The sequence below is a fragment of the Vicia villosa genome, linkage group LG1 (assembly GCF_029867415.1).
Source record: "Vicia villosa cultivar HV-30 ecotype Madison, WI linkage group LG1, Vvil1.0, whole genome shotgun sequence".
NCBI lineage: Eukaryota > Viridiplantae > Streptophyta > Magnoliopsida > Fabales > Fabaceae > Vicia > Vicia villosa.
The window spans coordinates 48,360,689-48,374,084 of NC_081180.1; the positions used below are offsets into that span (position 1 = coordinate 48,360,689).

Genomic DNA, 13,396 nt, shown 5'->3' on the forward strand with positions numbered 1-13,396 from the left:
TCACACACTTTCTACGAAACTTCTCAAAAGGTCACTCATGTAAATACTACTCCAAGTCAAGCACGCTTAACTACTCCAAGTTATAGATCACTGGATACTCTTACTCAGATTTTGCTAGATGCCAAGTTAGTAAAAGATCCACTCCATACTATATCTACATGTTGGTTGGTGGTGCAGTTTCTTGACACAGTGCCAAGAAAACTCTTACGCCTTCATCCATCATGGCATCAAAATTTATAGCATGTTATGAGGCATCCACCCATGGGATTTGGTTGAGGAACCTTGCCACCGGGCTGCAAATTGTGGAAGTGATTGAAAGACCACTTAAGTTATACTGTGGCAATAAATCAAAAGACCTATATTCCAACATTAACAAGAGCTCTGCCAATTCAAAACATATTAACACCAAGTTTTTAGTTGTTAAGGAAAGGGTACAAAGTAGACGGATTTTCATATAACAATTAGGGACAAACTCCATTGTAGCATATCCTCTTACAAAAGGTCTTCCACCCAAGTTTTTTCATGATCACATTGCTCACTTGAATGTTTTACAATTAGAGGAATCTTTAGTTTATTGGGAGTTAGTCATTTATGAATTTTGTGTTCTATATTTTTGTATTATATATGCATACTATGATTTTGGATATTTTCCAATTAATAAAGTTTGATATTCAACTAGTTACACTTTATACAATAAGGTTATTGAATGATCTCGTAATCTCACTAAAGTAAAGTAGGACCAGTTGAAAGTCGACATGTTTAGATCAACTTCATGTGTTTTCATGCTACTCATTTCATGATGAATCTATGTCATTTAGTTTTGTCACTATTAATGATCATTTATGGGTTTAGTTATGATTGATATAACGAAAATCCCTTTGATTCTTTGTACTATCATGACAAATGGACTAGATAATTTGGATAATGCTTAAAAAATATAATGGCAAATTTTGATCTCGTAAAGTCTAACACGCATGTAAAGTTACACACGTGACTAGTGGGAGATTATTAGAATTTTTGGATCACACATGTAATATTACATGTGTTATGGTCATTATTTAATTAGCCAAAACTATAATAGTTTGATTAATACTAAATTTTTGGCTAAAAGCTAAAATGTTATGAAAGGTAAGGTTATTATGTAGATACCATAAGTTAATATCTAATTTGATGAGGTGGCAAATTAGAATATTGAAAACTAAGAAATAACATTAATGTTATTTATATGGATCATGATCCTCATGTAGAGCGATCAAAATATACGATTAATCAGGATTATCTTTTCATCCTCATCGAAAGAGATTCAAGTAACTCTACAAATTGAAAGATCATATACCCGCAAACCTTCAATGATTTTAATGGCAAACTCATGTACGCTTCCACTTTCATTCTCTGATTGAATTTTCGTATCAATTTAAGGTATGTGAGCTGATGGCTTATTTGACTCATAAGAATTAGTTTAGAGTTTTATTCTTAATTTTTTATATCGATAGAAATTATAAGGTTATGATGAGATCCAACAAATCACTATTATGGCAAATACATATAATGACGGTTCTGAAACACATATAACGACGGTTGTACTTCTGTTGTTAGGTAAAGTGTGATTGTATCATTGTATGTATGCGGGTTTCCACAACATGCGTGTGACTGTTGTTATAAGTTACGTAGCGCGCTACGCATAAATACAGTTGAATTTTTCAACCTTTGTGAAATAATTCATAGTTCATGGGTTCGAATCATAGCAATGTCATTGTTGATTTTATCATTCTACTTATAACAACGGTTGAATAACATAACCGCTGTGATATTATTTGTTTTTTAACCTGAATAACTTTAGAAATAATACTATCTTATTAATTTGACGTCTTGTCTTTTGGTGTTTTGTCGCTTGGTGTCTTGACTTTAAACACCTATAATTACAAATAAAAATAGTTGTGAGTGAATGACCTTAAAAATTATAACTTACAGTAAATTATAAATGAAGAATATAAAATACTTGTTATTTTTCCATTTTCCTTCTTGATGTTCTTCATATGAAGTAGGCACACAAATCTACACATAGAAGATAAAAAAAGAGATAAGAGCGAATTTGAGTAAAAAACATAAATAGACGTTTGCAGAAACAAAAACAGAGAGAATCTAAGCAACTATCCACAATATCCAAGATAGTCAAAGTCAGATTCTTGATGCGTAGTCTTCAAGGTAGATTGTACGTTATCCAAGATTTTTTCTTATAAAAACGGACGTTTGTATAACCATTCAGATCACATTACAGCTAAAATGCGTAAACGTAAATCAAAGCAGTACAAGACTTAAAAAAGGGATTTTAAGAAGGAGATTACCAAGCTGATGAAGAAACAAGCAAAGGAAGAGAACCAATAGTCTGAAGAAACTTAAAAGGTTCAAAAGTTTGAAGCAGTAGACACATCTGTTGGGGCCTCCAAAGTAGAAGAAGAGAGGGATGAAAAATAAAATTATCTAATGTAGGCACATCTGCTGAGGATCCAAAATGTAACGTCTTCTTAATGAATAAAAAAATTTTCTTCTCTTAGTGTCTGTTGTCATTTACTTCCTTTAACAACGCCAAAACCTAAAGCATGTCAACAACCCAATAATGAGTTTGTAACTACACAAATTTATTGTTACAAAATCTGGATAAAACATGAACAATACACATCACAATGTCTCATTATGTTAAAAAAGAAATCCTAGCGAAGAACATAAACTTTCAGAAAGTAGTACCATTACCACAATGAGAGAAAGAGAACAAGAAATGAACAACAAACACAAAATGATAATATACCGTAAGTCGGAGATGGATAAAGATATTCATTTATAGAAATGAATGAAGATAGTGAAGATTTCGCTATCGCTGTCGTCTCGTCCGCTAGAGCACATTTGTGTGTTATGAACGAAATAAATTGACAATTATGTTTTTATTAAGTGGAAAGAATCTCACAACGGTTGCAAGAAACAATCGTAGTGAAATATGGAACACACAACCATGTTTGAATGAAACAACCATAACTGTTATACTTTCAATCTTTAAATAACAAAAATGTTAAGGATCACACACTTATTTTTATTGAAAAAATATTGATGTTAAGATTTGAAACTTGTCACTAAACTCCTATGATTACAGTTGAATTTAAGCACTTTAATAATTAAAATGTTTCTTAATAAAAAATAATAACGCACATAAAAAATAAAATATTATTATGATGAATAAATAATTGTGATAAGATATCTTCTCCCCCATGTATGTTTTATAGTAGTGAATTTTCCATATCATACTTTACCTACATAATTAAATGTTTCATAGTACTCTAAGTCATTATAAATATTAACATTCACTAAGCAAAAATGAAGCACACCATTGGGTGTTGGAAACATCTCCATCTTAGAAACTTCGAAACCATATTCTAAATTTCAAAGTGTGAAAAGAAACCAATGTCATTTACTTTATTTGACCGATGAACCACTGAACTCAACGAAACATGCAGATTTAGAGTTTAATTAATATTTATATAGAGTTGACCACTGATTGATTGAAGGTTGTTCATCCATCTCTTTTAACAATTAATAATCAATCAACTTGCTGGTAAAGGTCTATCTCATTTTTATATTCCGTAACAGTTGCAATTTTATGTAGTATTTCTAATCAACTAGTAGTGTAGTCGTTGCTCAATTATAAAAACCAGTAAATTGTTTGACACTGACGTCTTACACTGACGTTTAGGAATTGTTCTTCAAAAAAGAAAAGCTTGCTAGGAAGCGCCGAAGCGGTGGCCGAAAAATAGTAAGAAAAATTAGTTTTAAAATACTATTGTAATTTTGAATAATTGATGAATAAATGGCCATTGTTTTAGGAATGGCGATTGAAATATTAACAATATTATTTGGAACATCAAGATCTTATGTTGGAGATGATCTTTCTTTGGCGATATTGCTCACTCCAATTATAACTTTTACGATTTTTGTAAAGACCCTTTATCTTTTATGTCGTGATTATAATTGGTTTGTAATATCGTTTTTTTGTCGGACTTGTTCCGTTCTTGTGTATCAAGGTTCGAGAACTCTTAGTTCTGGCATATATATAATTCTTGCTTACACAAAAAAAAAAACTATAGTTTTAAAATACTATATATCCATAATACATTCTATATGTACAAATATCCAAAATTTTGAATAATTGATGAATAAAAATTGGTCTATTAAATATTTATAATTAAAAATAATAAATTAAGAGTAATTACACTCATATTTTCATAAATATATTAGAATGACATCAATACCTTCACTTATTATGAAGTTGATTCATATGTGAAACACCACGAGTTCAACTTCCGCTGACAATATGAAAATTTCTTTAATTTGTAAGGATCTCTATAAGTATTCTCATAGCGTAGCTCTGACCCTGGTGAGTTCTCGAAACCCTACTCATATAAATTCTTTTTTACCAAAAAAAATATTAAAATCTCTCTTAAGTTTATATTTATCAAAGGAAATGTTGAGACCGCCTAACAACTATAAGTATAGATTAATGTCATTTTAAGGGAAGTTAGGGTATATTTTAAAGCTAGAGCGAGGTTGTTGTCATTTTAACAAACCTTAGGGATGTGAATCTAATTTTCCCTCGAATTTAAGTAAATATTAAATATTAATCAATGTTAATTTTATAGTTGATTTAGTAACACCTTTTTCTTCAAGTGTTATATGTGGTGATGAATATGATAAGAAGTTTTAGTATGACGATCTTCATACGCATAATAGTGGAGTGGAGGGTGAATGTGCCACTACTTCAATGGTCAAGTCGGGGACAACCATATGTGAGAGATTTAAGATTTAGAATAATTTTTACTTGATGCTAGATTGTTCCTTAATCTTTGTAGTAGGGCTCTAGGTGATTATGGTTTTGCTTTAAGAGTTCTTTGAATCAGGCCGACTCTGTTGATGGCTATTTTGATTATGGTTTTCGAAGATACCTGATAATGTTGTGCCCATACGGAGTCCTAACATACACTCCTAATGATACCATAAGCTCTATACACCTCCAAGGATGAGTGGTCGTCATGTTAAATTTCTATAGATTCGAACCTTTGTATGGTATCAAGCTTCCACGGTCCATGCCCATCTTCTCGAACAATGATGAGTAGAAAATGTCACATGAGCTTCCTCCATCTATCAGAATCCGTAAGACGTCGAACTTTCCCATAATAGTTGTGATTACCTAGGGGAACAATTTGTTGGGGATTCCTCCAACCTTTTTGGAGTCTCAGAACCCTAGCATGGGTCGGTTTGTGGTGCTAGGTAATAAGTTTCTTTCTCTCTTGTAAATGGTCATCATCTCACCAATATTTGTCTTGACCGTTCCTTTGGATGAAGGGTTTGCACGAGGTGTTCCACTAGTGATGGTGGCAATAGACATGTGTTTAACCTTGTTAGTTTCTCCCTTTTCAACACTAGAATATGACTCGATAACTCTCACGGGGGATTTGTTTTTGGGGGATCCTTCACGGTCTAATTTACTGACTTAGACATACTCGCATAGCCACCCTCTTGTGATCAAAGATTCGATCGCGTCCTTTAGTTAAATACAATCGTCGGGATTATGGCCATGTCCCTTGTGGAAACATCAGTACTTGGATCTATCTATCCAAGCAGATTCTTTGACAAAGATAGGGGGTGATATCACTGCTTTTCTAAACTCATTATTTGCACACAATTGGTAGGTTCTTCTAGGATAAGTGTTCAAAGTAATGTACCTATCATACCGGCCATATGTTCTTTTATCGGTATCCTCTCTACGCCTACGTGGATCCTTTCCTATTAGGTGCTCATAATGAATGTCGATAGATGAGGCTAGATTATCGAAGCAAGTGTTTAGTTTCTCCTCCAATGTTATATATGGTTGAACCATGTTTAACATCTCTTGAGTTGTCCTCACCTTTTTCTTTCCCATCTTGGTGTGTTAAGGGTTACGAAGGAGACAATTCGCGATGATCCAGAACTGAAGAGACTCTCCAGTTCCTTCAACTTCTATTACGACCTGATTGAGTCTCTATATTCTATGGAGACTTAGTTCGTTCGATCCAAGTCTCCTATGAGACTATAAATATAGCAGTATGTTGATGCTGAAGAGATCTAATTTCTAACCCATACAGAGCTTCCCACTGCCCTAAAGTCTCTAACAACTCTTATTTATTGGGGCTTGTCACATTCATTATATTTTTACCCAATACACCAATTAATATTTTATATAAAAAATTCTTCTAATTAATTAAAAATATTTATTTTTATAAAAAGAAAGAGATCATTTATATGTTTGTATTTGAATACCACTTATATATTTCACAAATTATGATTTATTTTGTTTTAAAATGGATATATTTTTTAATTTCATAAAAAATTTATAATTTTATTAACCTGATCTTATTAACAATTAATATATTTTGTTAGAATTTTGGGTCGTAAATATAACATTTAAGGTGTTAGTGTCATTGTTTTAATTTGTCAAGACTTAAAGGGATTTAATTAATATAATATTAAGTTTGTGGTTGAAAGCGGAAATATCATGAAATGTCTAGTTATTGTCTAGATACCGTAAGTCAATATTTAATTTGACGAGAGACCGAATTAGAATATTGAAAACTAAATAAATAACCTACAATTATTTATATGGGTTATGGTTCCCATTTGTAGAGTACGATAAAAAATAAGATTTATCAAGTTTTTTCTCTTCATCCTCATCATAAGAGATTTAAAAACTTTAAGAAACTCTACAGAATTAGAAGTTCGCATACCCGCGATCTTCAACGATTTCAATGTCAAACTCAAATACACTTCCTTCTTCATTCTCATGATTATGTTTGAGTATGAGTATAAAGAATATGAGTCGATCGCATATCGAACTCATAAAATTTAATTTAAGATTATGTTCTTAATTTCTATATAGATAATAATCATAAAATTATCATAAACTCAAAAAAGAAAACTTAAAAAACAATATACTAACAATTAGAAGATAAACATGAAAAATATGATTAATTTTATTTAAAAAATGAATATAATATTTATGTTAAATTATCTTTTATAGTAAGATTATGTTGATTATAAAATAGAAAGAGCAATAAAGAGCTCATTGAATATAACTCACATGACATCTCTTCTCTTGGATGGGATGAGATGAGATGAGATGAGATGTCTCTTTCTTAAGGTCAATGTTATGGCCTTTGGCTATCAAGGGCATATAGTACTTCCAAGAAAGAAGAGATCAATGAATATTTTCTTTTTCAAAATAATTACTAAAAGGACCTTTTAATAATGGATCGTGATTTTAGTTATTTTCCTAAAAAACCATCATGGAATGAGTCGTGGATGCGTCAATTGCCTGAACAACATGTATTATTTTTTTAATTTGGTAAATGGATAAGGGTGCATATTTGGCAACTGGGTAACATCATGTTTCACACTATTTTCGGAACTTGTCTATAATTGCATCTTTTCATTTGTTTAGTTACACTATTAAAAGCCTCCAATTTTGGTCTGTGAAACGATATTTCCTAGGAACCTCACTTTATTAATATCGAACAGTAGCAGCCTCACATGAATGAGGATGAGAGAGTTCTATATAGTCAAACAAAGCATCAAGCTCTGCACAAATTCTCAACCTCTGTGATGTTTGACAAATTCCTCACATTCATGAGATTTTTTCTCTGTATAGGTGTCACTTTCTTATGTGCAATTTGTTGTTCAGTCAGTCTCATGTGATGTGCTTAATCTTGCGGCTATTTTCCCTTGAAAACTGTGCTCTTTTTTTAACGCGTTATTCTTGGATAATCACAATAATCATGATCTCATCACACAACTAGCCGTTGATTACTTCATAGTATTGTCTTGTATTATTTTGGTCTATAGTTCTGCCGTTAAGTTTGACGTAAGATAATGTAACATATACCATATAAATTTTACATGCCTTATGCTTCCTCTTTGCAATACTTCTAACTGATAGTAACTTTTACTTGACAATGACAGTAGTATTATCACAAATTGTAAATATTTCAGCCATAAGAGAAGGCTATTTATTTAAAAAAGCAGAGAGAAAAAGGAAAGCCATATATGTGTATGGTAATAATAAAAAAAATGTATCTTTACAAAAAATATAAAAAAATAAAGATGCAGTTCAATTGGGTAGACATTGTCTTTATTTCTCAAATAGATGAGACATTGAGAACCTTAAATAATATTAGTGTAGTTTAAAGTGTATAAAGACCTAATGTATGCCAGTTTTAGCAATATGTAAGCACACTTGAACCATAACCATGAGGTTCTTTACTATAATTTTGAGTGTATAAAGACCTAATAATGTATATGCGTCTCAATGCATATATGTTTCTCTGTTTTTAATTTCTTTGGAGAAACATAGATGGTTTCTGCTCCTTTTCAAGATGCTAAGGTGGTCGGTTCACAACCATCATGCACACAAGCTAGGACATCTCTGTAATTCCTTGAAACAGAAAAAGAGTCGTAGACGTTTCCGTCGCTACTTTTTTTGTATTCAAATAGTAGGGATGAATGATTGAATGCTGTTAACTTGACAAACCCAAAGTCATAGTCTCTGTAAAGACTCCACTTTGGAGTTACTTGGCTGAAATTGGACAAATGGCTTCCTGCTCCTCCGACAACAACGTGAATTGTTCCATTCACTATGCCTGAATAATGAGATTTTTCTGTATTCACGCATTGATTCTGCATACGAATTTGGCTCATCAGAAAATTAGCATTAAGATGTGAGTAATTAAAATCAGAAAAAAGCCCTTCATAAAATAAATTATCGACTTTAGTCCTTATGCAAGTTGGTTCAAATATAAATAAAATAACTGCATATTTGACTCCTTACCTGATAAATGGGGCATGTCCTTTCATAGTTATGGACATGGCCATAAAATGCAATATCTACTTTATATTTCTGCCAAAGTCTCTGCAAACTTTCCCTTCCCATCGGCTCTTCAAATGACCCTTCCAACCCATACCAAAAGTCAGAGGAATATCCAAGTACACGATGAGCCGCAAAGATCAACCATGGTTGTTTTTGTCTGTCTACTGTTGCAAGACAATGCTCAATGAATTTGTACTGTTCAGATCCTTCTCGCCAATCATGTTCAGTGTCAGCTATGCAGAAGCGAAACATGCCATAATCCGTTGCATACCTGAAAAACTCAGAAATTCATTCATTTAATAATTTGGATATACATTCATAGAGGCATAGAGCAATAAACTCAATTTTTTTTAAGTTACTTAAAATTATTCATGTTAAAATACTAAATCATAGTTATGACTTATGGCATGACTCACTTAGTTTAAAAGTAACTCAATTTAATCACCTTCATAGTAGGAAAAAAAACATTGACTAAAATGATTAAACATTGATTTTGATCATGTTTAATGATCATATATTAATATGAGAAGAAACATTATTTATATAACTATTTGCAAAGTTCATAATAAAATGTTGATTGGAATCATTTATTTTATGTTCAGAATAGTTCAAATAACATGTGTGATTATAGAGATTTGGAAAAATAATTAGAGACAGTGAGAGCCATTTTTCCTTTAACCACAATGTAACACGGTCATGCACATAATCAAATGTACATAATTGAATCTCTCATGAAACTGAACTCACCAAAACTTTGCTCTATTTTCAGCTGGAACATAAAACATGGTCTCAGCCAAAACTCCACACTCGCCGCCTGAATCTGTGGTGTTGTAAAAGGATCCTGTGTCGGGCCAATCACGTTCGTGATTACCACTGCAGGATGATTACACTCAAGGTTCAATATACAAGTAACAAATGAATTTATTTCACCGGCTATCGTTACAAAAAGATGTATGCAGAATAAAAACAAACCTGGCAATCATATATGGTACTGTTGATGCAATTGGTTCCACTTGAGCTGTGAACTGGTCCCACTGGGAGATGTATCCATTTGCATATGATATATCTCCTATGTGGAAAACAATGTCTATATTTTTTAAATCTTTGATAAGCTGATCAGTGGTGTTTAATGACCCAGGCTGGTAGTTACTATACTCATTTGAACCGTCACGCTCGGCCTAAAACACATTGAAGAGAAGTTAATATTTCCCCCAACAAGAATCATGACCATTTCCAAACAGTCATTATATCATGGACAGGTAGTCATCTCATGAGACAACTTTACATGGATCCCATGTTTCCAATTCTATGCAGGGCCTCTCTCTGGTGTAGAATAATATAATCCAGTATCTATATAGAACTAAAAGTGTTAAAAAATTTGAGATATTCAGTCGTAAAGATCCTTACTTTGCCCATGTCACCAAATATGACAACACGCTGCAGTGAGTCCTGTCCGGGATAAGGCGATGATTTGAACGAATACTTCTTGCTCCAAATGTACGAACCATTAGACAAAAGATGACCTAATCGGTATGTATACCTGAGAAATGTATTAAAAAAGACTATAAAACAGACTCTGCAAATGCTCATTGCGTGATGAACATAAAATTTCTGAATGCGTACACTAAATTTGGCCACAGATTTTTGAGAAAACTTGTGTGTATGAAACCAGGGTCACGCCAACCAACCGTTCGTGCAGGTGAACCTGCAGAGTGAGAGTAGCAAATGGACCAGATTATGCAGTGCAGAGCAGATACAAAAGAGCCCACTCTATGTTTCTATTGAAAGGGAACCATTTTGGAGATGATAAAAAAAACAGCAAAACAGAGTTTCTATCTTTCCAACATATAGCAAAGACATGATTAACATTTCAACATTTGATTCCAGGGGGCACAATAAAGAAATAGTTTATGTTAAATTACCATCAAGTTGCAAAAAACAAATGGAAAATGAGGAGAAACAAGACTTGATGACAATTCAGACAGGAAAAGCATTACTGCCATGGGATGACTTCTGCTTAAGCCTCAAGCCTAATTCTATAACAAATTAGATATTCCATTCTTTGTTTCTTATTCCCTTGCACCTTCCGTTTCATAAGGAGTCACTCAAGTATAATATTCTGAAAAAAGAAGTTTGTGTCCTTCGTAGATATATACACTATAGGGGAACAGTATGAGCATTTGCAGAATGTCACAGAAATTCAATTTACCATGTGATGCAATAAAAATACCAAGCAGATTAAATACTAACTGAATTAGACTGTGTATACATTACTACTCCAATGTAATGCCCTGCTAAGCAAATTAAATAAACCATACCACACATGCTGTTACGATCAAATGTCAATGTTCCAGCAGGACTTTGCCCGGGCGTTTTTCCCCCAGAACCCCATTCAACAAAAGGTGTTGCTTCATTTATACCATATCCACTTGTCCATGTAACTGTCATCTGCAAAAGACAATAACAACAATGCCTGAAATCACCTGCATAGCTCTAGTAGACATGTGTGCTCAAACTTTATTAACTCTATAGATTGTTTGTCTTGGGAAATTGGTTAATTTTAACCTGATGATTCTTAAATAAGAACAGCATCACATTAATAAATATTACAATTTTGGTGCATGTTATATTAATGACCTCAAGTCCGAAAACAAACTTACTTCATCCCAAGACTTCCCTTGAGCCAGACGAGGATACAACGGCGCTTTAGGATTAGCAAATGATATGAAATTGGAAACAGCCACAAGTTTAGGCTGCAAAGCTTAGTAAAATGATTAAAAGTTAACAAACGATATCATATTCTAAATGAAGATAGGCTAGGTTGGCATTAAGTAGCATATTCATGTCAATACAGATTGAGAAGGAATTAACAAATAATTAACAAATACATGAACAGATGAAAGAGTCCCAGACACACATTTGATATTCCGCCGGAGAATAGCGCGAAGGAGAAATCCGCACGTTGATTGATCAACTGAAATCTCAAAGAAGCTTTTCCCTTCTTGATATAGTCTGAGTTTGAGTAATTCACAAACTTGTACTGGATCAAAGATTCACATGAATAATGAATTACATTAGTAATGCTCAAGTTAGAGAGTTAATCAAACCTATATAGATATTGATTTAGCGCACCTTAATTGGGGCCGTACATATAAACGGAACCTGTTCTTTCGGATCATTTACAGGTGGGCATGTTGATGAACTACCAATAAAGAAAACACATTTGCGTCGTCATTTTAGCGTACATTAGATGTGCAGGTTTTAGAATAATGCAAAAATTCTAAAAGAGAAAGAGATATGCATTACTTGAAATTTGCAGGAGAGAAAACTCCAATCCAATCATCAAGAGATGGATGAGGAAAATCAAAATCAACAGTGACCCATTGAGTATCTTCACCCTGGAATTACATAATATGAATGAGTCAACGGAAGTCAATGGTTGAAAATTTGACTAAGTTATGTTACCTTAGTGCCGAGAATTGAAGGAGTGGCTGTAACAGAGGCAGTAGTGTGGAGTGAAACAACGGTTTTGTGAATAGCGATTTTGGAGAGTGGTTGTTCACCGAATCCATTAGCATGAGCAAAACCCAAGACGAAGCATGTTAAGGTTGCTACTAGTACTAGAGTAATAATCACGTTGAGCTTAAAGTTCATTTTGGTGAATTCAAGAGAGGTTGAGATTGAATTAGGATGAATTATGAGTGGGATTCGTATGTGGTGTTAAAGAATATCGAGAATTGTAGAATATTGCTTCAGTTTGACTTTAAGGTGATTTTGAATTACGAGGCAGAGGAAGATGGTTTTGTCAGTTTTGTTTTGAGGAGGAAACCGAATTCAGATTGTTTTTTTAACAAATAACAACCGGCTTTTCGCTAGCTTCCAACGCCAACATGGCATAGTGCTGTGGATACAACTAAGTTTTTGTATTTGATTGATTTTATCTATCACTTATTTAATTATTGTGTGAAAAATTAAAATAAAATGACTTTGGGGGTAACAAATAGTAATTGATATTATAAGGATATGTTTTGGAGTTTAGTGGGGGAGACGAGGGGAAGAGAGGAGAAGGAAAAGCTCACAAATGCATTTTAAAAAATATATAGGAAAATATTTAATATTTTTTGAAAAATTGATATTGTATAGAATGATAAAAAAGCGTATATTATTACTATATTTTTAATTTTTACAATATCATAATAACATAAAAGATATTTTGAAAATTTATGTAAATCCTCCAAAGTCATCATTCCATATAAATTTTGAGTTTCCCATATTAGGGGATTTTTAGTGTTATGAATAAAATTAAACCCTCTAAAACCCTTCCATTCAAAATCATTCAATTTTTTCCACTTTATCCTTTTATATTTTCAAAGTGCTATCCTCCTATCCCCTCAAGCATAGCCGGAGGGAATGACTTTCATGGGTGTGGTTTCTCTCCTGACAGTATTACCCGAT

At 32.8% G+C, this 13,396-nt stretch overlaps 1 protein-coding gene across 1 annotated transcript; it reads right to left on the bottom strand.

Annotated features, from left to right (window-relative positions):
* Positions 1–8,101: 8,101 nt before the first annotated feature.
* On the bottom strand, positions 8,102–12,797 carry LOC131636993 (probable inactive purple acid phosphatase 27). Its single transcript, XM_058907565.1, has 12 exons — positions 12,407–12,797; positions 12,248–12,339; positions 12,074–12,143; positions 11,859–11,981; positions 11,602–11,694; positions 11,260–11,389; positions 10,565–10,646; positions 10,349–10,481; positions 9,914–10,119; positions 9,689–9,814; positions 8,903–9,212; positions 8,102–8,751 (listed from the first exon to the last, which is right to left on the bottom strand). Exons 1-12 carry the CDS (start codon positions 12,593–12,595, stop codon positions 8,446–8,448), a joined length of 1,860 nt encoding a protein of 619 aa, XP_058763548.1. The 5' UTR covers positions 12,596–12,797; the 3' UTR covers positions 8,102–8,445.
* Positions 12,798–13,396: the final 599 nt, after the last annotated feature.

Coding starts and splice junctions, on each gene's coding strand:
- LOC131636993 (XM_058907565.1), bottom strand. CDS start 12,595: ATGAACTTTAAGCTCAACGTGATTATTACTCTAGTACTAGTAGCAACC. Junction 12,144..12,247: donor TTCTCTCCTGCAAATTTCAA/GTAATGCATATC, acceptor CTTTATTGGTAG/TTCATCAACATGCCCACCTG. Junction 11,390..11,601: donor AAGGGAAGTCTTGGGATGAA/GTAAGTTTGTTT, acceptor TGTCTTTTGCAG/ATGACAGTTACATGGACAAG.